At 39.4% G+C, this 23,223-nt stretch overlaps 1 protein-coding gene across 1 annotated transcript; it reads right to left on the minus strand.

Moving 5' to 3' along the window:
• Positions 1 to 6,181: 6,181 nt before the first annotated feature.
• LOC126271917 (uncharacterized) lies at positions 6,182 to 7,893 on the minus strand. The gene has a single exon (XM_049974310.1). It carries the CDS (start codon positions 7,662 to 7,664, stop codon positions 6,711 to 6,713), a length of 954 nt encoding a protein of 317 aa, XP_049830267.1. The 5' UTR covers positions 7,665 to 7,893; the 3' UTR covers positions 6,182 to 6,710.
• Between the last annotated feature and the right edge of the window lie 15,330 nt (positions 7,894 to 23,223).

The raw sequence follows: 23,223 nt of genomic DNA on the forward strand, positions 1-23,223 counted from the left end.
AATGAGGCAGGCAAAATCGCTAAGCAGGGATGGCTACAGGACAAATGTAAGGATGTAGAGGCATATCTCACTAGGGGTAAGATAGGTACTGTCTACAGGAAAATTAAGGAGACCTTTGGAGAAAAGAGAAACACTTGTATGAATATCAAGAGCTTTGATGGAAAACAGATTCTAACCAAAGAAGGGAAAGCTGAAAGGTGGAAGGATGATATAGAGGATCTATACAAGGGCGATGTACTAGAGGACAGTATTATGGAAATGGAAGAGGATGCAGATGAAGATGAAATGGGAGATATGATACTGCGTGAAGAGTTTGACAGAGCACTGAAAGACCTGAGTCGAAACAAGGCCCCCGGAGTAGACAACATTCCATTAGAACTACTGACAGCCTTGGGAGAGCCAGTCCTGGCAAAACTCTACCGTATGGTGAGCAAGATGTATGAGACAGGCGAAATACCCTCAGACTTCAAGAAGAATATAATAATTCCAATCCCAAAGAAAGCAGGTGTTGACAGATGTGAAAATTACCGGACTATCAGCTTAATAACTCACAGCTGCAAAATACTAACGCGAATTCCTTACAGACGAATGGAAAAACTGATAGAAGCTGACGTCGGGGAAGATCTGTTTGGATTCCGTAGAAATGTTGGAACACGTGAGGCAATACTGACCCTACGACTTATCTTAGAAGAAAGATTAAGGAAAGGCAAACCTACGTTTCTAGCATTTGTAGACTTAGAGAAAGCTTTTGACAATGTTGATTGGAATACTCTCTTTCAAATTCTGGAGGTGGGAGGGGTAAAATACAGGGAGCGAAAGGCTATTTACAATTTGTACAGAAAGCAGACGGCAGTTATACGAGTCGAGGGGTATGAAAGGGAAGCAGTGGTTGGGAAGGGAGTGAGACAGGGTTGTAGCCTCTCCCCAATGTTATTCAATCTGTATATTGAGCAAGCAGTAAAGGAAATAAAAAAAAATTCGGAGTAGGTATTAAAATCCACGGAGTAGAAATAAAAACTTTGAGGTTCGCCGATGACATTGTAATTCTGTCAGACGCAGCAAAGGACTTGGAAGGGCAGTTGAGCGGAATGGACAGTGTCTTGAAAGGAGGATATAAGATGAACATCAACAGAAGCAAAACGAGGATAATGGAATGTAGTCGAATTAAGTCTGGTGATGCTGAGGGAATTAGATTAGGAAATGAGACACTTAAAGTAGTAAAGGAGTTTTGCTATTTGGGGAGCAAAATAGCTGATGATGGTCGAAGTGGAGAGGATATAAAATGTAGACTGGCAATGGCACGGAAAGCGTTTCCGAAGGAGAGAAATTTGTTAACATCGAGTATAGATTTGTTTCAGGAAGTCGTTTCTGAAAGCATTTGTATGGAGTGTAGCCATGTATGGAAGTGAAACGTGGACGATAATTAGTTTAGACAAGACGAGAATAAAAGCTTTCGGAATGTGGTGCTACAGAAGAACGCTAAAGATTAGATGGGTAGATCACATAACTAATGAGGAGGTATTGAATAGAATTGGGGAAAATAGGAGTTTGTGGCACAGCTTAACTAGAACAAGGGATCGGTTGGTAGGACATGTTCTGAGACATCGAGGGATAACCAATTTAGTATTGGGGGGCAGCGTGGAGGGTAAAAATCATAGAGGGAGACCAAGAGATGAATACACTAAGCAGATTCAAAAGGATGTAGGCTGCAGTAGGTACTGGGAGATGAAGAAGCTTGCACAGGATTGAATAGCATGAAGAGCTGCATCAAACCACTCTTGGGACTGAAGACTACAGCAACAACAACATATTACCCATAACTGACACAGTTCATATTTAATCGATCGATACTGAGTAAACAACTAGAGAGAGAAAAGTGCAGTCTAACATTACCTTGAAGAATTGTGGTTCACGACTTCCGCCAAACAGCAAAATTGTACGCTACGTCGCTAACACAGCAGTGATTTTTTGGCTTTGACAATATCTGAGTTGAAATCAATTAAAATCTTTTACATTGCACTATTCCCATTTGTTGCTTACGTTGAACTAAAATCCAAAATTTAAGACAACTTCACACACTTTAGACATTCTCACTCAAAGTCGTTGCTGATCAATATCGTATTGAACCGTAGTTCATTTGTTTTCCCAGTCTTTCCCCATAATCGTGAACTTGCTTATACTTTTGTTCATCTGCAGTTCGTTCTCACTTCATTCGAAATTGATGGATTCGGAACAGTTAGTGTTTTTTTTCTATGGAACAGCAGACGACGTAGCAGCAGTAAGTGTTTATTAGATTTGGGTTTCTAGTAACATTCCTGTTTTGGTAGGGCTCTTCATATTACATATCTTTAAATACCAGAGCTTTAAAATATCTCTAATGGTTAACGCGTTCATTTGTCTTGAAGCGATAAAATGACCATCTGCTCTGCCGTGTCGCCTCTATCACTTAAAACGACAGCCAGAAAGGGGGGGGGGGGGGGGGGGGGATGGGCAAACAGGAGTATCTGCCCCAGGCGGCAATTTCAGGGGGTGCCAAATTCATATTCTTAAAAACAAAAAACAAAAAAAAAAAAAAAAAACCTTGTTTCACAGAGCGCCTAGCATCCAGCGCAAGTTGGTCTATTGATTTCTCATATGATTTTCAAACGCACCCCTGTTGGTTTTTGAAGATTTTTCAATACATTCTAACATGATTTCTGCACGAATCGTAAGCTGATTTCGAATGTTGCCCACAGACAAAAGGGGACGGGGTTGTACGGTGTGAGCCGAGTAAACCCGAACGGGTGAATGCCCAATCGATCTTTTTTTGTTTATGTGGTTGATTGGGTTTGCGAATGACCAGCGTTGTTATGATTACTAGCGAAGTCCATAGATTCAGACTATCAGAGCGAAAATAAACAAACAGGAACTACAGATAAGAAAAATTACATATTACCTTCTCGGTGTAGGCAAGAAAATGAAGTTTTGACAGAAAAGTTTTGCCAGATCGTTACACTACTAAGGACAAGTTGTTCAATCCCTTGTTATCATCCGCTTAAAGTTCTATTCTATAATTAACCGGAGAACAAGTTTTGACAATGACAGGAATAGTTATAGAATTAGTCATGGCCGAGATTGTTTGTTTGTTAGAACGAGGAATGAGAAAAATCGAGGACATCTCACAAATTATGTGGAAGAATATGACAATTCCAAATTTATATAAAAAATTTCGTGCCACCACTTTTCGATCTCATGCTTAAGAAACTGGAGAATGTGAATTAAATGTGAAACTATTTCCAGACATAAAACTTTTTGCTTGTAGTAGGAATAATAGGCATTTGATTCTGGTACTACGTGAATTATATTCTGTCATGCTATATATATAATTGAGATACATAAAAAATGACCATGTGTGTAAAAACAGACTCCCTTATTTGGTGCGTGTTACAATTTGTATAATACTAGAAATGCCTATTTCGTTTTATCTAGCATGCAGCGACGTATAAAATTGAGAAACTACACAATTCTTGAGTACCATTCATATGAACAGCTTTTTCAATATTAGACAACAATATTTTAATTTTTCATTTAGCAAAACGTTCGACGAACCTTGATGAGGTAATAAAAGGAAAGCATGCCGTGACAGCTGTAACAAGATTGGAGAGAAAGTAACGCTGGGTCCTAAGGACTGAAGAATTGTGTACTATTTAGATTGTTTCCTGTCTTTGTGTTTCCTATATTTAATAGCCAATAAACAGTGCAGATTTTCTGAAGAGTTCTTATTCTCCCGGTCACAAATTATCCCACTCACCACTAATTGTGAGTTTCTCTTTACTTTAAGGGGGCAGTAGATAGAAAGCAACGGGATGTGATTTAGCATCACTTACTTGCTTCTGTATATTTCACATCACCATGGCTCGGCAGTTTTAATAATGCTACGCACTATGTAAAGAACGAATATCGCTTAGTGTGAAATACTGATCTAGTGTATACCAGGTTACAGTTAGCTTTTCTAAAAAGTGTGATCTCTGAGAAGCCACAGCCACTACCAGGAACTCTGCAGTGGGAAGGTGAGTGATAGCGTGCGTTAAAATGTACCGCGCAAGCTGTTAGGCTCTTCTGGTTGTAGCGTATTGCTGGTACGCGGCTGGCCAGATCGATTAGTAGCGCCCCAGGAGGGGGAACCCAGCAGACAAAACTTACCTCGCTATAGCAACAGAATGAAGAGAGGAGCAGAGTGATGGAAACATAGCTGCCTCTTCTGCCTGTGTCCAGCTGCTACCGTTTGAACACATGAATGGCTGGGCGGCAACAAAGTAAACCATTGTAACTTCTTACCAGTCCAGTATCTTTGTACCACTTCCTACTTCTGTTTAAATGACTGTTGACCCACCTACTTGCATTATTTTGTACTAATAGTAAGTTTTATTACCTCCGATATTTTTGTTTTGTACTTTCGTTGTCTTTTCATTTCCTTGAAAGATCTTAGGCTTATTATTCTTTAGTGGGACAAATTATGTTGATATTTCGGAGTACACATGCAATACTGATGTAACACTTTGTCTTTCCTACTTATCAACGTCTTACCTCCTCCTGGCAGGGCTAAAGTTACCCATGGTATTAGATAGAGAAAAAATACTGACTTCAAGACTGGTCTAGTGTTAACCTGAATGACAGTGTGACTTTGCACCAGTACTAAAAATGAAATATTACTAAAATCATGATTAGTATCAATTTTCAAATTTCCAGGCACTCAATAACTATAGATGTAAAATTGTTAAAACGTCACCTGCGTCCGTATTTTTTTTGTAAGAAGTGGGCCAAACATACAAAGCTCTGCTTTTTCACTGTAGCTTGCAATATTTCTAGGCAACGCTTTCATTTGGCCGTAAAAACTCAAGTGTCTTTTATACAAGTAGTTTCATAATTTCTTTCACAATATCTGAGGCTCTAATTAATCTAAGGCCTAGCTTTATAAAAGACCAGTGAACTCCAACAATTTAATACGAACCCAAACACTTATTGGGTTAACAAATACCTGCTCTCTATTGGGATATTGGTTGGAAAGAATCACACTACCTTTGAAAATCTGCGGGTATCTTTTACAGTTACCTGACTTCACCTAAAGTAGTGCTGCTTCGTTTTTATGACTTTTGCAAAGAACCACATCACTTTACAAAGCAACCTCTAAGCATTTACACTAATTAACCCGGTCTATTACTGTAGGATAACAACAATCCAACGACAAGAGTAACATTTAATTATTTACCGTTCTAAAGTCAAGTGTTAAATTATGTTCAAATGACTCAGCAACCCTGTTATTTACATTAAATCTGTAACATCAGAACCAAGGCACAAACAATTGTAAAGTTTTTCCAACTAGCCTACAGAATGCGTGTTTCAAAAGATACCAGTCATAGTTATTAGTATAGTCAAATGCATTAAGCTACGTCTTTGTTGAGGAACTGCGCTTTGTTATATGCGTTGATGCCTCTCTCAAACATATGAACACTCATTCCCAGAATATAGTCAGAGAATCATCTTACCTGCAATGACAGCGTCAAACTGGTCCATGATTTGCATCCCCGAGTTTCCAGGCAGCCATCCTCCAATTTTTTTTTTGATAATTCAGCCAATAACAACCTGACTACTTTTCAGTAAAGTAACTACTATCAAATTTGAAATTACGCCTGGATTACAAGCATAGCCTACCACATAACTGCAATAGCAACACATCCTTTTATCACTAATAAAACCTATATAAGTATGCATAGAATTTAAATTTCTTTACAAATGAAACAGTGAAAAAATATTTTTAATTTGCAAACTTTTCAAAGACATGATCGTTTAATCAACGCATGGTACCACAAATCACATCCTTTCAGTAACAGTATTACTTCCAATAAAATTTCATCTGCTTTTGTAAATAAAGTTAGAAAATAGGGTGTAAAGGAAGTGGACGTGGGTAATATAGTAGTAACAACTTTTTTCAATTCGATTTTATTACAAAATATACTCTTTACAACTCTTAAAACAGAGTCATAACTTTTTTTTACACAATTTACAATTTTAAACGACCATATAAAATATATACAAAAGGGAATATCCTGCAGCAATAAACTCAAAGCAAGCTGTACAAAGATTACGAAAATGGTTCGTCAAAATTTTGACTATGGCCCCAGGGGCATCAAATGCAGCAAGAATTATTGGAACAACTGTCAATTATGTGCAAAGAGCAGAAAAAAATACTGATAATTACACAAGAAATATAAGTTCACACTGCTGCAAAATCAGTGGTACGGGCTCAGAAAAACGTAATGCCACTATCAAGAAAAAACAGCCGCTTTCATGTCAGTGAACCATACTCTTGGTATTTACACAAAACGAAACTATTAACTGACAGCACAGGAAAGGGCAACACTGTACAGGAATACTAGTGGACAAAAATCACATTAGGCCAAGTTCACATTTCAGCAATCTCAAACTCTGAATCGCGTTCAGTTCATATTACATGAGATCACAAGTAACTATTACATTTGCTTTCATTGGGAGGCAATTTTCCTAAAATTGACAATTTTAGCGAACGAACGATCGCCCTCATTTGAACAACCGTCTGGTTCCTTGGACTTACCGACACACAGATTGTATCTTCGTATGTTACTTTCCATTAAGTGGCCGAATCTACACATTCTGCCGGACCTCCAACCAGCAAACAGATGACCGTGGCTGCATCACACCGTCATCGCCAGAAAAGGCCTCTGCTGAAGAACATCTACTCCTTCCTTTGCTTGCGCCGAACACAGATCTGGGGTTGACATAGACCTCGTCAACTTAGCAACACCGCCTGCAGCTGACATGTCACTCGCCGCCAGTCCACCAAAACTGAAGATTGACACCAAACTCGTGATTGTGTCAATTTCCATAGTTGTGCGCGCGGTATCTTCTGCATCGTCACTGTCCGCGTCACTCACACCGCACTCCGTGAACAAGACCGCATCGTCTATGAAGACCGAGTCGTCACCCTCGGTGTCACTGCACTCCGTTGTCTTCGCTTTCTTGGGCAAAATTGAAGACACCGCCTCTTCCGTTTCCCACTCAGCTACGGCCCGTCTCCTCTTGAGGCACCTACTGGAAGAGGGTTGTGACGCATTATTAGATCTGTCCCTGAACACTTTGTTGTCTTCACTGCGAGATGTATTGTCTAAATCGAAATACGTGGGAGAATCTGTAACAGTATGTGGTGACACTGGGGTCTGACAATGAGAAGGCGCGTGGTTCTCCTTGTTATCTTCTTCACTCGACGCCACTGCCGAATCCGTGCAACGTATGCACGACTGGTCAAGGAACTCTTGCAGAGGGCTGTCACTCGACGATCCTTCGCTGTCTTCTGAATGGATGGGGTCTGTAGTAGCTTCTGGTGACAGACTCACCTGACTGCTGTCGTCGTCGTAATTTTGCTCGTAACTTGCTTGATTCTGCTGCTGGGCACTCGAAACCGTAGCCGTGTAAATACCGCCTGTTGAATGCACCATGTGATACGCCTCCTCCATGAAGACGTAACGAGCCTTCTGCAGGACAGTCGCAACAAGCAAATTTTTGTGTAGGCTAACTCCCCCACGCTGCGCTCTCGACTGTGCAATCTTCGTCAGCGAAATGCTGATTAGTCTTTGAGCTTCTGTTGCCATGACAAGGCACAAACAACTTCAAAACTTATTACCGACAGCACTCACTTCACTTTGTCCGCCCTCCAAATCTTAATGTTGAAGCTGGATGTAACTTTGCGAATTCCCAAGCACAGCGTCTCTAACAGCTTCCCGCTCCAACCACCTACGACGAAAGACTTCACTGGAATGGCTGTTGATGTCACCAACACCAATATAAGTAAGCTTCCGTTGTCCTGACGTCACGGCCTACTTATCAACCAATCAGCGGACGTCCTTCGCCTTTTAGAAACCGCAGGTTACCGACGCGACTGCTCTCTAGCGGCAGGATCCGTAAGCTACACCGAGATTCGCTGGCGTTGTGCGTTAAGTTGGAGAAGGCGGAAACTAAGTAATTGGGGTCGTGTAAGGGAGTATAGTTCAGCTTCATGTGACTCGCTGTGTGTTTTACACACAACTACGTTCTACGGTACATTACCACAAAAATATTTTGCAATGTACTACACAGTCGGATAGTCTTTATTCGCCTGGTTAAGAGCCCTTCGTCATACTACTTTTTCATGGTTTTCAAAGTTAACAGTTTAGATGAATATGGCCTACTGAGTGTAAGTACTAAGTATTCTTGTAGTATCTCAGTGTTTAAATACAAAGAAGACATTTGACAGTGGTGCTATTATACGAATGTAGATGCTTCTTTCCGTTATGGGTTGCCACGTAATGCATTCCTCGCAGTCAACATTAAGGAAAAGCGACACTGTAGGAGAAACGGAAAAAATATTATCTTTAAATAATCACTAAATTACTTTCAAGTCGTCATATAACAGCAGAGAACGTTGTTATTAAGAGAATTCTGAAAGATGAATATCAGGTTATAATGTGAGGTATGCATTGAAAGTATTAAAAACAGTTAACCAGTCGAGAATGGCCTGTTTACTTAGGGATATGAGTACAGTGGATGGTGTACACATATGTTAAAAGAGAAGGGACAATGTAATTGCCTCGTTTGCTCCTAACTTAAATACTGAGGACAGTGATACCGATTTGTCATTGTACATCTATGGTAAATAGGCAGTGCCAAGACATTGTTTAGTGTAGCGCACAGAAGACGAAATATCAGATAAATTCCTTCCAACTGCCTTTATAATGAAGGTATTATGAACGACTAGATAATGTTTTCATATGACTTATTATTTTTACTTTCTCCTTAACTTGTTATAAAAAGATATTTTTAATTGAGAATTAGTGAAGTGGATGATACATGTGATAAAAACACTGTCATTCTAATCTGCACTTTGATTTGTTTTATTACAACTCTAGTAGAGTTTTGGAGATGATCATATGGAATGTATTCGTCTATTTCTTAGATCACGTCAGTGTAAATGACAAACTGAAAGTTAGTTGCAAAGTAGCATTTGCATTTACAGTAGGTAGCCTGTTACCTTTTTTGCTAGGGATAATGATCAAATTAAAATGCCACCAAAACAAGTATGAAAATAGAAGCTGCAGGAAGCTTTTCTTTGTCAGACAGAGGTTGAGCATCTGTCACCCCAGTTTGTAAGTGTAACACAGTACTGATTACTAATACAATATCTTTTGTGGAGTAATAACTTTATGTAACCAAATGATGTAAACTTTAGCACATATACTTACCGGCTCCTTACTTTGCAGTTCATTTGTTTTCCTTAATCATGGTCCATTTATTGAAATTGAGAAGAATCACAAATGATATTTATAATAGTGATAACGAACAGAATAGCCATTTATGCATGTTATGAGTCAGGGAGACCAAACAAGCTCAAAATTGGCATAAACAGAGGCTTTTAGACTGTCTCATTCAACACAAAAACAAAATGTTACTACCTTATTATACTTGTTAGTTTACTAAAATATTTATTGCAGTGTGTAGATTATAAAGTTTAATTTTTGACAAAAATGTTGATAGTTGAGAAATTTTCTAGTAGGAATGAGGAAATATATGCTTACAAACCTATGAGCATGTAACTATCCTAGCTACTGTAGTAGCTAATACTCAATCTATCACAGAGGTGAACAAATGCAGTCCAATTCCAAATGAAACAACAGTATTCCCATTGAGACAAACAAATAATTTAAAGAGTATATTCATCCAAAAGTGATCATTCACTGAAAAAGGAAACCACATAAATAGGAAGCTTCCTCTGTTCATGTATTTTCTGCTATTCCCATCAATACAGCTCGATTGTAAATCAACTATTAAAATCTAAAATTGTCAAAATAAAATTTTACATAAATGGTTCACACAATGTTTTTATTAATTAATGTGATGTACCAGGGTACAAGGACATTGCTAAATTAAAATTTACACAGAATGTTTGGCAAGAAATGATCCTTTCTAGTGCAGTTTAAAGTTTTTCACCAGTATGGGGTTCCTGTAATGTAACCAAGGCATAATATTCATTTTATATAAATCACTATCATCAGCCAAAGCTATTGTTGATGGCACAAGTGTCATTTATTTAACCACTATTGGAAAGAAAGAAAAAAAAGTGGCCAATAGTGATTGAATAAATGTGTGAACAACAATATTTTGTACTCGTGTCAACTAAATGTAAGCTGTTGTTGTTGTGGTCTTCTGTCCTGAGACTGGTTTGATGCAGCTCTCCATGCTACTCTATCCTGTGCAAGCTTCTTCATCTCCTAGAACCCACTGCAACCCACATCCTTCTGAATCTGCTTAGTGTAGTCATCTCTTGGTCTCCCTCTACGATTTTTACCCTCTATGCTGCCCTCCCAATACTAAATTGGTGATCCCTTGATACCTCAGAACATGTCCTACCAACCAATCCCTTGTTCTGGTCAAGTTGTGCCACAAACTTCTCTTCTCCCCAATCCTATTCAATACTTCCTCATTAGTTATGTGATCTACCCATCTAATCTTCAGCATTCTTCTGTAGCACCACATTTCAAAAGCTTCTATTCTCTTCTTGTCCAAACTATTTATCGTCCATGTTTCACTTCCATACATGGCTACACTCCATACAAATACTTTCAGAAATGACTTCCTGACACTTAAATCTAGACTCGATGTTAAATTTCTCTTCTTCAGAAACGCTTTCCTTGCCGTTGCCAGTCTACATTTTATATCCTCTCTACTTCGACCATCATCAGTTATTTTGCTCCCCAAATAGCAAAACTCCTTTACTACTTCAAGTGTCTCATTTCCTAATCTAATTCCCTCAGCATCACCAGACTTAATTCGACTACATTCCATTATCCTCGTTTTGCTCTTTTTGATGTTCATCTTATATCCTCCTTTCAAGGTACTATCCACTAGTAAATTAGAAAGAAACAACTACTTTTAATAAAGCTGCTGCCCCTCAGTTACATCAAGTAGATGCTGTTTGTGCCATATTAGTAGCTACATTTTTGCTTGAGTGCAATGACATTTTACAAACAAAATATTTATCTATATACGTAAATGGAGAGAATGTGTTTTACTGTTTATTACCACTTGTTGTGCAGCTTTACATTAAACATTGCTACTTGCCATGTAGCAAACAAAACTTTTTAATCCTCTAATATCAATGTTCAGATAATTTTTAGATGTGATTGAAAAGTTACTTTCTTTTGACTTGGTTAGGACTCCCAATTTCTCGCTTTATGTGAAACAGAAATTTGCTGGTCATCTTTGCAACAGAGCACTAACTCAGTGAACCATAGATGAGGATGCAGTAATTTTTGCAATTGTCAAAATCACAGTTCAGTTGAAACATTTTTATCAGCAACAATGAAAACATGTAAGGCACAAATGAAGTGTGAATGGAGTGGAAGAGTTCCAAGGACCTTAAACAACATCTGCAAGTTATTCAGTTATCCAGTACACACAATATTCCCACAGAACCAGAATCTTTAGTCTCCCTTCAGTATTTTTCCTAAAATTGGCTTTATCAAAGTATACAGTGGAGCCAAACTGTATGCAGTAGTACTGCACTCTTATATTTATGTAGTAGGCCCTAGTATTGTAAGAGCCAAGTAGGATAACATATTGAACAACTTTATTCTTAAGTATTATGGGTTATACCAAGTGTTAGGGAAGGCAGATCAAACAAGTGACTGTTCATAAATAGTGTAGAATTGTTTGCTCACAGTGTTTCTTAATTTATACAGTTAGAACAGTACACAAGCTAGTTTGCGGCAACAGATAATTTGTGGGTCCTTGCCAAGAGTTGACTGGCCTGAGACCAGTAAACTGTCATTTGCATTTCACTATTGTTGTCTACTATAGCTTCCAGTTTCTCTCCTCAGGTTATTACTGCCAACCATCAGCATATATTGTGGAATATTCTTACACAATATATAATATGGAAGGTAATAGACATAGGCAGTGAACATTAAAGGTCCAACAACAAAGCATTGGGGTACCTCTTTTTAGTAGGAGTATTGCTGAACTCCACTTATGTGTGTTTACAAACTGTAGCCTATTGTTTACATAAGATTTGAATAAATAAATTGCGTTATTTTCACTGCCATATTATTATACCTTGTTGACCTTTATGTCATGTGCCACTGAGTCTACAGCTTTGTTTAACTCAATAAGTGTCCCATACATACCATAGCCTTCTTTCACATGCTTCATAACCTTATTCACCAAAGCTTCAATTGCTTTTACAGTTGATAGGTGATATCAGTATCTAAACTGTTCATTTAAAATAACTGTATATCTGTTCAAGCACACATTTTCTATTATCTTGGATATGGCAGGTACAGTTGAAATGGGCTTGTAGATTTTTTTTGGAGTCTTTTAGCACCTTTTTTTCCTCGCAAAGGCTCTGCAACTGTGAAATTAAGATATTCTGGGGAAATTCCTTCTTCTGGTCCTATGACAGTGTGAGAAGTGGCATTTTGATTTCCTGTGCTGTACACTTTATGATGAAATTACTGAGTCCAGTATAGTCTTCTGTTTTGGATGTGGTTAATTTGTTTATTGATTGTAAATGTCATTTAAAGTGATTAAGATCCAAGTAATTTTGCCACTTGTCTGTTTTGCATGAAAGAGCAGGGCTTCTGCATCCAAGGTAGAATTATTGCGAGGAGTGGTGGTCAAGGGCATCCATACCCGTGGCAGACGGGGTGGAGGGGGGGGGGGTGGCGGCGAGAGGGGTGTGTCATCGCTCATCACCGCCTGCCCGCTATGTCTCAAACTCTCAGCGAGCGGCGAGAGGGGTGTGTCATCGCTCATCACCGCCTGCCCGCTATGTCTCAAACTCTCAGCGAAAGGAAAAATATAGTAAGGTATTTCTATTTCAAGAAAATGATTTATAAATTGTTCTGACCCTGTTAAAAATTTGCATAATACCAAAGACTCCTTTTTATGGCTATTAGAAGTTGCCATTTGTCTTCCAGAATATTAAAAATTCTTCATATACCTTAGTGTAGTCCTCTCTGCAAACTACTGAGCCCTTGGTGTTGATGCTGGCATTATTTACAAAATATTCAGTGAGAATATCACAACCAATAAGGATACTGTTTTCGTTACTGAAATTAGTAATTTCTGTTTTGGTAAGTACAATGTGTGTCTGTAAATTATCTTCCCAACTTAAGATTTTAATAACCTTAAGACTTTACTAGCTATTAACAAATGATTTTCATCATGTGATAAGGTGACTCAAAATCCCCCCCCCCCACCTTCAAGGTGACACAGTTTTGACACAAGATGCAACTTGAAAACATGGATGCCACAGGAGAAAAGGTCTTTATGTAGGCTGGTTTATACAAACACAATACCAGATACGCAAGTGCAGTAAAACTTTCAAACATGGTATGAAAGGCAGCCACTGCCCTGAGCAAAAATCGGGGTAGGCATACATCATTTATGGAAACAAGTAATGTTTGTGACTGTAGGCATTCTCCGCGTAAACTGTTGATGAAGGTTTCTTGGGTCTCCAGCCAGGTGGTAGCATTGATATCTAGCGACGTTTTGGGAAGTGTCATACTACCTGTCTTCTGGTGAAGTGTCGAGATTTGCGGAGAGCGGGCTATTTATATGCGTGGTCACCCCCCTCCACTAGACCTCGGGTGGTGCGGCGTGTGCGCGGTGGTGGGGATAGCGGTCGCCCCCGGCGGTGGACGTTGACGGGTGTGCCTCCGACAGATTGCCGGTGTCGCAGGATTCCATTCTGCAGTGAGTTGGTATCTCTCATCTCTGTTTACCAGATTGTCATGAATCCTTATTTCTATGGATTCTTTGATATCACTTTCCCAGAACCAGATTCTCGGCACAGTACCTTCATGTTTTCGAAGTTGAAGTGTGTTCTTCATTTATGTTGTGTTCTGCTATGGCTGATTCTCCTGTGTGACCTAGTCGCACACATCTGGTATGTTCTTCGCAACGTTTAGATATACAGTGCTACGTTTGCCCAATGTATCGTTTACCGAATTCACATGGTATGCTGTATACTCCTGGTGTGTTAAGGTTCAGCGCGTCTTTGGCAGAACGTAGGAGCTCCCTCGTTTTCGGTAGTGGTCGGAGAACGGTTTTGATATTGTATTCGCCCAGAAGTCATGCAATTTTGACCGAGAGCGGAGCCACATACGGAAGGAATGCGAGTCGTTGTCGTCGTCTTCTGCTCCTCCTCCTCCTCAATGCTTCCTTTTAAGCGCCCTGTTGATCTGTGTTTCGCTGGCCGCTGTGACCGAGCGGTTCTAGGCACTTCAGTCCGCAACTGCGCTGCTGCTACGGTCATGGATATGTGTGTGATGTCCTTAGGTTAGTTAGGTTTAAGTCTAGGGAACTAATGACCACAGTTGTTAAGTCCCATATAGAGCCATTTGATCTGCGTTTCACTGTAGCCATTTTGGTGGAAGACTTCCCTCAGATGTTACAGCTCGGATGGGAGGCTGTCTTTGTCACAGACGGTGCATAACTCTTTGTACCAGGGTGGTCAGTACTGTTTGTCTTTGTGCTGGATGGTGGCAGCTTGTTGCATGAAGGTATAGGTCTGTGTGTGTCCTCTTCCTATGTACTGCATGGCTTAGTGAACCATCTGCCTTCCTCTAAGTTAAATTATCAAGGACGGGTAGGCATCCATTTCCTCCATTTCCATTTGTAAATTTGATGTTCGGTTGGATGCTGTTGAGGTGTTCCAGAAACTCATCTAGCACCTGTTTGCTATGTCCCCACACGACAAAAGTGTCATCAACGTAGCGGAAGAAGTGCTTTGGTTTCTGTCTGGCAGTTTGAAGGGCCACCTCATCGAATTTTTCCATATAGAGGTTTGCAATCGCAGGAATTCCCCGTTGCACTGAAAGTAAGTGGTTGTTAGTGCATGTTCGAAGAGGCTGACTGTGTGTGATTCAAAGTTCTGGGCTAAAAGTACCAAGGAGTCTTGAAGGGGCACTTTCATGAAAAACGAAGTCACATTGAAGCTCACGAGTAGGTCCTCCTTTTGTAATCGCATGTCCCTGAGTATTTTTACGAATTCGCCTGAGTTTCTCACATGGTGGTTGCAGTGTCCCACAAGGGGTTTGAGCAGTGTCACTAGGTATTTAGCAAGTCCGTAATTGTGAGAGTTGATGGAGTCCACAATTCATCTCAGAGGTACCCATTCCTTATGGATGTTGGGGAGTCTATAGATGCGTGGTATCACCGGCCCTCTGGGGTACAGCTGCTTCTTCATTGGCTCAGGTAAGTCAGATTTCTTCAGCAGAGTTATTGTCTTTCTACTAATCGTCGGGGTTGGATCCTTCTTCAGCCTCTTATAGGCCTCGTCTTGTAGTAGCAGGTTTATTTTCTGCCGATACTCGGCAGTGCTTAATAGAACTGTAGCATTCCTTTTGTCCGCTGGTAGGATCATTATATCGGGGTCATCTCTAAGGGACCGGAGAGCTGCTCATTCTTCCACAGATATGTTATTTTTAGGTAATCAAGATCTGTCGATTATTCTGCAAGTTTCCCATCTGACTTCCTCTGCTTCCTCCTTTGGAAGCCCTCATACTGCTTCTTCCATGCCACTGATAATGTCTCGTTTCGGGATTGTTCTGGGGATGGGGGCAAAATTCAGCCCTTTTCTGCGATTGCGGCAGTCCAGTTTTCCAGTCAAATTGACCGCGTATCTGGTGTCATTCATCTCCTTTTTTGTCGTCTGAGCCACGGCTACTCTGCCGCATTTGCCAAGTTGTTTAGATATAGAGCCCCGTTTTTGCACCTCACTGTTGGAGTACATGCTGCTGTCGGCCCATTCCCACAGATAAGCTGATAATGTCCTTGCCAGTTGTAGGAGGCATGTGAGGAGGGTGCGCACTTTCCTGTCAAGCTCCTTCCGAGTGAAATGACTGCACTCCCTTACTAAGGCCATGCCTGCTCGTCATAATATCCGGTCGGTCTTCTTAGATTTTACTGGGTGTCGAATCACCGCAAACCTTGGTAAGATGTTCTCGTCTTGGCAGCATTGTAGGAAAGCCAGTGTGCTGAGAAGTTTTGCTTTCTTGGTGTGTTCTTTCTGCAGCCGTTTGAAGCTGCAGACTATTTCCTTCCTGTAGAGGTGTTGTATATGTGACTGTAGGCTTTCCCGGCGTAAACTGTTGATGAAGGTTTCTCGGGTCTCCAGCCAGTTGGTACCGTTGATATCAAGATGACACTTTGGGAAGTGTCATACTACCCATCTTCTGGTGAAGTGTCAAGTTTCCAGGAGGGCTATTGCTACAGCTATATTTTTATGCTGTTTATAGACAAACAATTGTGATATTAATGTACTAATTTTTGCTGTTAATACGGTCTTGTCAGAGCTTGGAGTTTTAGAACTTGAGACAGTTACCATTTTTTGCGAGTGCATAAACATGTCGGCTACTTCAGGTGTACTTTTGACTCAAATTCTGCTAAGATCTGTGACTGAATAAATGTAAATCAATGTTACTTTTAATGTAGATTGAGGCCTTGCCATGTGAAATGCTTGTTCTGCAGTAGCTAGTAACTAGCAAGTATGAAACACTGATGTCAATTCTTTCAAGCCAATATTGCAGTTCACTGATTTTTTAACTCTAAGAGATTGTACATTTATATGAAGGAGGAGGACATCACTATTGGCACAGGAAAGTATTTTGATTTCATTGGGTCTTACATGTTCATTAATTTTCGCTTGTCAATTTAGAGCACGACAACAGCACAGTTACCTGAACGAATTAGTATGTTGGAGTTCTCTCTTAACGTAATTTCTACTTCTCCTTCCACTATAATGTTTCCTTTATAAAAAAAATAAGAAAATGGTAAACAGTACATAAGAAAGCACTGAATGACAGTCTGTTAAAACAGTGCTATTGCTTTTACTTTTGCTGAAAAAATATTTATTTTAGATGCAATGCCGCTCAAGATAATTCCATAAGAGAACACTGCAAATATATGAAAATTAAGCCTGTGCTCCACTCCTTCAGTCAACAATGAGATATTGTTTTTGTTGCTGTGGTCTTCAGTATGGAGAATGTTTTAATGCAGTTCTTCTTTCCACCCTTTGGAAGCCTCACCATCTCTACATAACTACTGCAGCCTACATCCATTTGAACCTGCTTGCTGTAGTAAAGCCTTGGTCTTCCTCTATAAGTTTTACTTCCCCATTTCAAAATTGAAATTGGTAGTGTATGTATGCCCTAGGATACGTTCTATCAAACGATTCCTTCTTTTACTCAAGTTGTGCCATAAATTTCTTTAACCTCCAATTCGATACATGGTTCTCCACTAGTCATTTGATATACATTTAGCGTTAAGAAATTTCCCATTGTAGGTAAGCTTTCCTGGCTACACTGGTCTGCAATGTGTATCTACTCTACTTTGCTTTTAAGTAGTTATTGTGCAACCCAAATAGCAAGACTCATCTACTACTTGTAGTGCCTCATTTCCGAAAAGAATTCCCTCACGTAATTATGAGAGTAAAACATGGTGAACTGAGCTACTTTATTAAATCATCCATGTGCTGATTATATTTCAACTTATGTATTTAAAGCCCAAGGAACGCTAAAAAGCCTTCTTGGCTGTTTGAAACTGTATAATGAAGACCCTTCTGAGATTATGACAAACTGCAACAAACCTGTTCCCCTATCACTCTAAGCTCTGCTTGGTGAGGTGTAGTTTGGGCGTGTGATGAATATATTGTATCAGCAGCAATCATTTTAGTTTTTTCAACATCTTTTAAGGTAATTAGAAAATCATTTATATGATTCCAGAAAAAAAGTTGACCCAGTTCAGTGCATGGCATATTTAAACTAAGAGAAAATGACACATCATGAAGAAATAATTAAAATGGGATGGAAATCGGTAGATTTTATGTACATGTACAGACAATCAAATGATTACAATTTCAGAAAAATTGGGTGTGTTATTCAAGAGAGAAAGCTTCAAGAAGTTAATAATGTGTTGGTCCATCTCTGGCCCCTATGCAAGCAGTTATTCAGCTGGGAATTGATTGACAGTTGTTGAATGTCCACTTGAGGGATATTGTGCCAAATTCTGTCTAATTGGCTCATTAGATCATTAAAATCCTAGGGTGGTCAGAGGCCTTTGTCCATGATGCTCCGAACTTTCACAATTGCAGGGAGATCTGGTGACCAAAGTTGAGATTGGCAAGCACGAAAAAGAACAGTAGAAGTCCTTGTCATATGCAGGTGGGCATTATTTTACTGAAATGTGAGCCAATGATGGTTTGCCGTCAAGGGCAACAAAATGGCCCATAGAGTATCATTGACAAACTGCTGTGCTGCAAGGGTGCTGTGTATGACAAACAAAGAGGTTGTGCTGCGAAAAGAAATGGCCCCTCAGACCACATCACACCTGGTTGTCATGCCATATGGCAGGCGACAAGTCAGATTAGTATCCAGCTGCTGTCTGAGGCATCCCCAGACACGTCTTCACTGGTCATTAGGGCTCACTTAGAAGACAGTTCTACTCCAGTCAATCAGATTCCAGATGGAAGATGTGCCTGCAGATGCCCCGTACAGTGGTGGGATACCAACCTGATTGCCACCACCTGATATGGCCCAGTGACCAGGAGTGATGGTCTGGGGTGACATTTCTTCTCATAGCAGGACCCCTTTGGTTGTCATCTGCAGCATCACTACAGCACAGCGGTATGCTGACGATATTCTATGCCACATTTTGTTGCCCTTCACGGCAAGCTGTCATGGGCTTACATTTCAGCAAGATAATGCCCGCCCACACACGGTGAGAGTTCCTGCTGCTGGTCTTTTTGCTTGCCAAACCATACCTTCACCAGCAAGACCTCTTTATCTCTCCCCAATTAAGAACTCAATAGGATAACTCCATCAGTCAGTGCCAAGCCAAATAAATAACTGCTTGTTTAAAGCCCAGAAATGGGCCAACATGTTATTGACTTGCTCAATTTGTGAAGCCTTTTCTCTTGAATAGAATTTGTCATCATTTGTTTCTCTGTACATGTAGATCACATCTATCAATTTCTTTCCCATTTGGATAATTCCTTTGTGGTGTCTTTTTTTGAGTGTACATTAATACTGTCACATTGTAATCACAGTCACATCAAAATTGGAAAGCAGGGCTGTCAGTGAAGTGCAACACTAACCAAAGTACAAACAGAACAGAACTACTGTCTGGATTTAGAATGCTGCCATTTATACAGGCATAAAATATTCCAGAATAGGCATACATTACAAACAAGAAATTTTGAGAACCTTTTAGAAATAATAAATAACAAATAGTTGCTAGTGACCTACAGCATGCCAGTCACTGACACTTAGCACTACTACACATTGCAAGCAGCAATATACAAAGTGTTTCCTTGAAAAATAACTTATTCAGTAGCCACCATTGTGAACCATTTATTAACACATTACTGGTTTTGAGATGTGTTATCTCATTATCATACATCACACATATAAGAAACAAGGGGTCATAAAATTGGACGATACCATTTGGTAACACCAGTTATGACTTCACAATTGTTTGTCAGATATGGTAATGGAATTTTATATATCCAAATCAGTATTGTCCTAATAAATGGTTTTCAATGATGCACATGAACTTCTAAAATAAGCCAAATGTTACACTCACCACATTCATCGTGAAAATGTGAAGTCTATGAAGTTGTTCAACAAGGGCATGTGCTTTCATGGCTGGAGTCCACTTCAATAAAATTCTTCTGGATGTGTATGTGTGACCTAATCATGATAAGATAGATAAACCTATGAATGTTTTGGTTACTATTGCATGTAGCAACTTGTGTCTTACATTGTTCTTATGTAGTAGGTGGGCCGTTTGCTATTTGCTATTCTTCCTGGAGCTCTTGATCTTGTCCCTTGTCATAGATTTCTGTATGGTACAGTCACTATAACCATTTGCCCAAAAAATGATTAGTAGCTTGAATAGTTCACCCCCCCCCCCCCCCCCCCCCAATCTGTTGGTATCGTAAGGTTTGGTTCACTCTTGTGGTAAATGTATTAATCACAGAGTTCTTCCATTTCTAGCCGTTATGAGATGTGGTCAGATGCCTGTCTATTGTTGTTGGCTTCCTTACCACTCTGTGTCCCAGTTTCCACTAGCATTTGCCCTATAGATTTCCACATCCAAAAAGGAAGCACACCACCCTTTTCAATTTTCACTGTGAATTGTATTGTGTCTTACAGCTGGTTTAGATACAGATGAAAACTGAAGTTTGTTTTATTTTTGTGGCCAAATCGTGCTGGCTCTGGTACATGGACGCCCAGGTACTGCTGTCGTAGTGCTTTGATGGCTACCCTACTGCATGCCACACTCATGACAACAAGAAACACTGTTAGGTCTCAGGTGCCATCAGCTAAAACTAAGCAGCAGTAGCACTGCATTGTGATGGCAGCTTCTACTGTATTCACCAATTACAATCAGTAAAAATTAATATAAAAGAATTTCCAGCAATAAGAATTTGATATCTCCCCTCCCCTTGATCCTAGCAACATATTAAAACATAGTATACCAGGATGCTCAGCCATTTTCTAATAATATATATAATGCAGGAATTTTAGCCACAAGTAGTAACTCTGATGAAGGCTGCCTGCAGCAGTAACTGAAATGTCAGTAGTTTTATCAGTTATGACTTGGTCACACATTACAATTGTTACAGTTCTCTTGTTGCTATAATAAGTGTGTGATTAGCTATGAGGAAATTTAACCAAGTATGCCTTATTAACATCTTCTTTACTTGTACTTGGTCATAAGTTCATATTCTTCAATCATGAAAGCAATCACAATTTCTCCATAGTTGCAGCTTCAGTTATCATTCAGTCTTTGAACTGTAAACTTTGGTCATTGCTGATGTTGCTTTTCAACAGTCTGGCTTCACGTCCAAGAAACTGGAGCTGTGATGACAGTTTAAAACTTTTTATCTCATGGTAAATTGTATTAAAGACCAGACGCTCAGGACGTATTTGAGCTCTAACCAGGAATTCAAATTGCCCTTCTGTCTTCTCTCCATGTAACAAATTCTCCTGATTCTGCATTTATACCTTTGTGAGCTACCATTCCAATGGTGAAATATTAAGTTGTTCTCTTTTTTATTATGGTGTGATGGCAGAGACGTGTACTAGTTGTTGACTGGGCATCAAAACCATGGGCCTGTGATGTGATTAATCTGAGCATTCTGTAGCTCTTCTATGAATCAGAATGCCACATGTGCCATTATTTATGATTTATTTTGAAGTCCCAAACATACTGCACAGCCAGATTATTTGTTTTGCCCATTCAAAAATGTATCTAATGGTCTTTGCACACATTAGATTAACTATTAAATATAGTATGGTAAGTTCTGGAAAAATTTAAATAATTTGGAGTAACTCACTGGATAGCCCACAACACATATTCTAGCCTATAAAAGGATTCACCCAAAAGAGAAGTTTACAGTTTTGTTTAATTGCCTATTCGCAGTTCAATGGCTTGACTATTAAGAGATGTTGCCTTTACTCAACCTTACTTACATTTTAACTTTTCCAGTTTTAATTACATTAATTTATCCATAGTGACTGGCCCTCCATAGTCGTGAGCAAAATAACGTGGCAGTACAGTAACCGGCCACTTTCTTTATTCAAAGACATGTTTCAGGCTTTCACCTATTATGCCAGCTCAAGGTGGGTGAAAGCCCGAAATGCATAAATGTTGTTGTTGTCCTGAAGACCAACTTCTTACAGCCCTCCATACTAATCCAGCCTCTGCAAGTCGCTTCATCTGTTCATAATTATTGCAACCTAAATCGATTTGAACCTGCTTATAGAAGTCAAACCTTAGTCTCCCTCTATCAGGCAATCTCTCCTTTTGATCAAGTTATGGCATAAATTTTTTTCTCCCAATTTGATTCAGTACTGCTCTCATTAGTTATTCGACATACCCATATAATTTTCAGCATTCTTTTGTAGCAACACATTAAAGAAACTTTTTCTCTTATTATCTTAACTGTCTATTGTCCATGTTTCACTTCTGTGCAAGGCTACTCTCGAAATAAATAACTTCAGGAAAGACTTCTAAACATTAAAACTTGTATTTGTTGTTAACAAAAATTGATGTCTTTTCAGAAAGTTTTACTTCCTATAGCCAGTCTGAATTTTAGATCCCTTTACTTTGGTCACTGTCAGTAATTTTGGTTCCCAAATCCAGATGAATTAGGTGCATATTATGAGGTTGGGTATACCTAGCATAATTCTGTCAAACTATCAGTGTGTGTGATAGCTCTGTGTTAATAATAGAAAGGGTAAGATAACAACTTCTGAGTGGAATAAGGGGGTACCCCATGTCTCTGTCATACCTGGTTTCTGACAGGTGAACTGATTACTTACCCAAACAAAGGGAGAGCAGCTTTATACCTTGGGTGAAGACAAAAAGAGGAAGAAAAATCCAGAATTAAGTGAAAAGATAAGAGGAAGAAGAATGCACAAACCAGTGAACAAGATTTGGCAACCCACTAGTGGAAATGCAGAAGCAACCCACTAGTGGAAATGCAGAAAGAGGATTGTTAGACTAAGACCATAAAAAAGCGAACAAAAGGGAAAACCCTTCTGGCATAAGCATGGACTTCCAGCGAGGGCATAAAATCCATGTATGGTTCATGTACAGTGATTTAGGCCACTATATTACCATAAATGTGCAAAAGGGTAAATATAAGGCACAGAAAATAAATGACACTGTTCTGGAACGTGAGTATCATAGTGGTAGGCCAATAGAAGATGCTAAACTGTGTGATATATTGTCAGCATTGAAGTGTGCACTTCCAGTTCACCATGGCTTATATCAAAATTTGAAACTGGGCTGTGGAAATGACATAGAAGAGATAATGAATGTGTTGTTATTTAGTGTGTTAATGAAAATGATGTATAGTTATTTTTTCTATTGTATTTGAAAATGTGTGTTGTGTCTACAATGTATTCTGCCCTAGATTTTCAGCAAGTTAATACAGTACCCACATAAAGGAATCCATAAAACTTTCTGTTTATATAAGTTACTGGCTTTCTAAACAAATACTAAATCAAATTACCTCCCATGAGGAATGTGGGTGCACTCAACGACTGTGATATGACTTTCAAATGATAGAGCACAGCAGTGAGACATATTTTTCTTTCAGGTTTT

Source organism: Schistocerca gregaria, chromosome 5 (genome assembly GCF_023897955.1).
Source record: "Schistocerca gregaria isolate iqSchGreg1 chromosome 5, iqSchGreg1.2, whole genome shotgun sequence".
Lineage (NCBI taxonomy): Eukaryota > Metazoa > Arthropoda > Insecta > Orthoptera > Acrididae > Schistocerca > Schistocerca gregaria.

Excerpts from the sequence above, each read along its gene's own strand:
- LOC126271917 (XM_049974310.1), bottom strand. The coding sequence starts at position 7,664 with ATGGCAACAGAAGCTCAAAGACTAATCAGCATTTCGCTGACGAAGATT.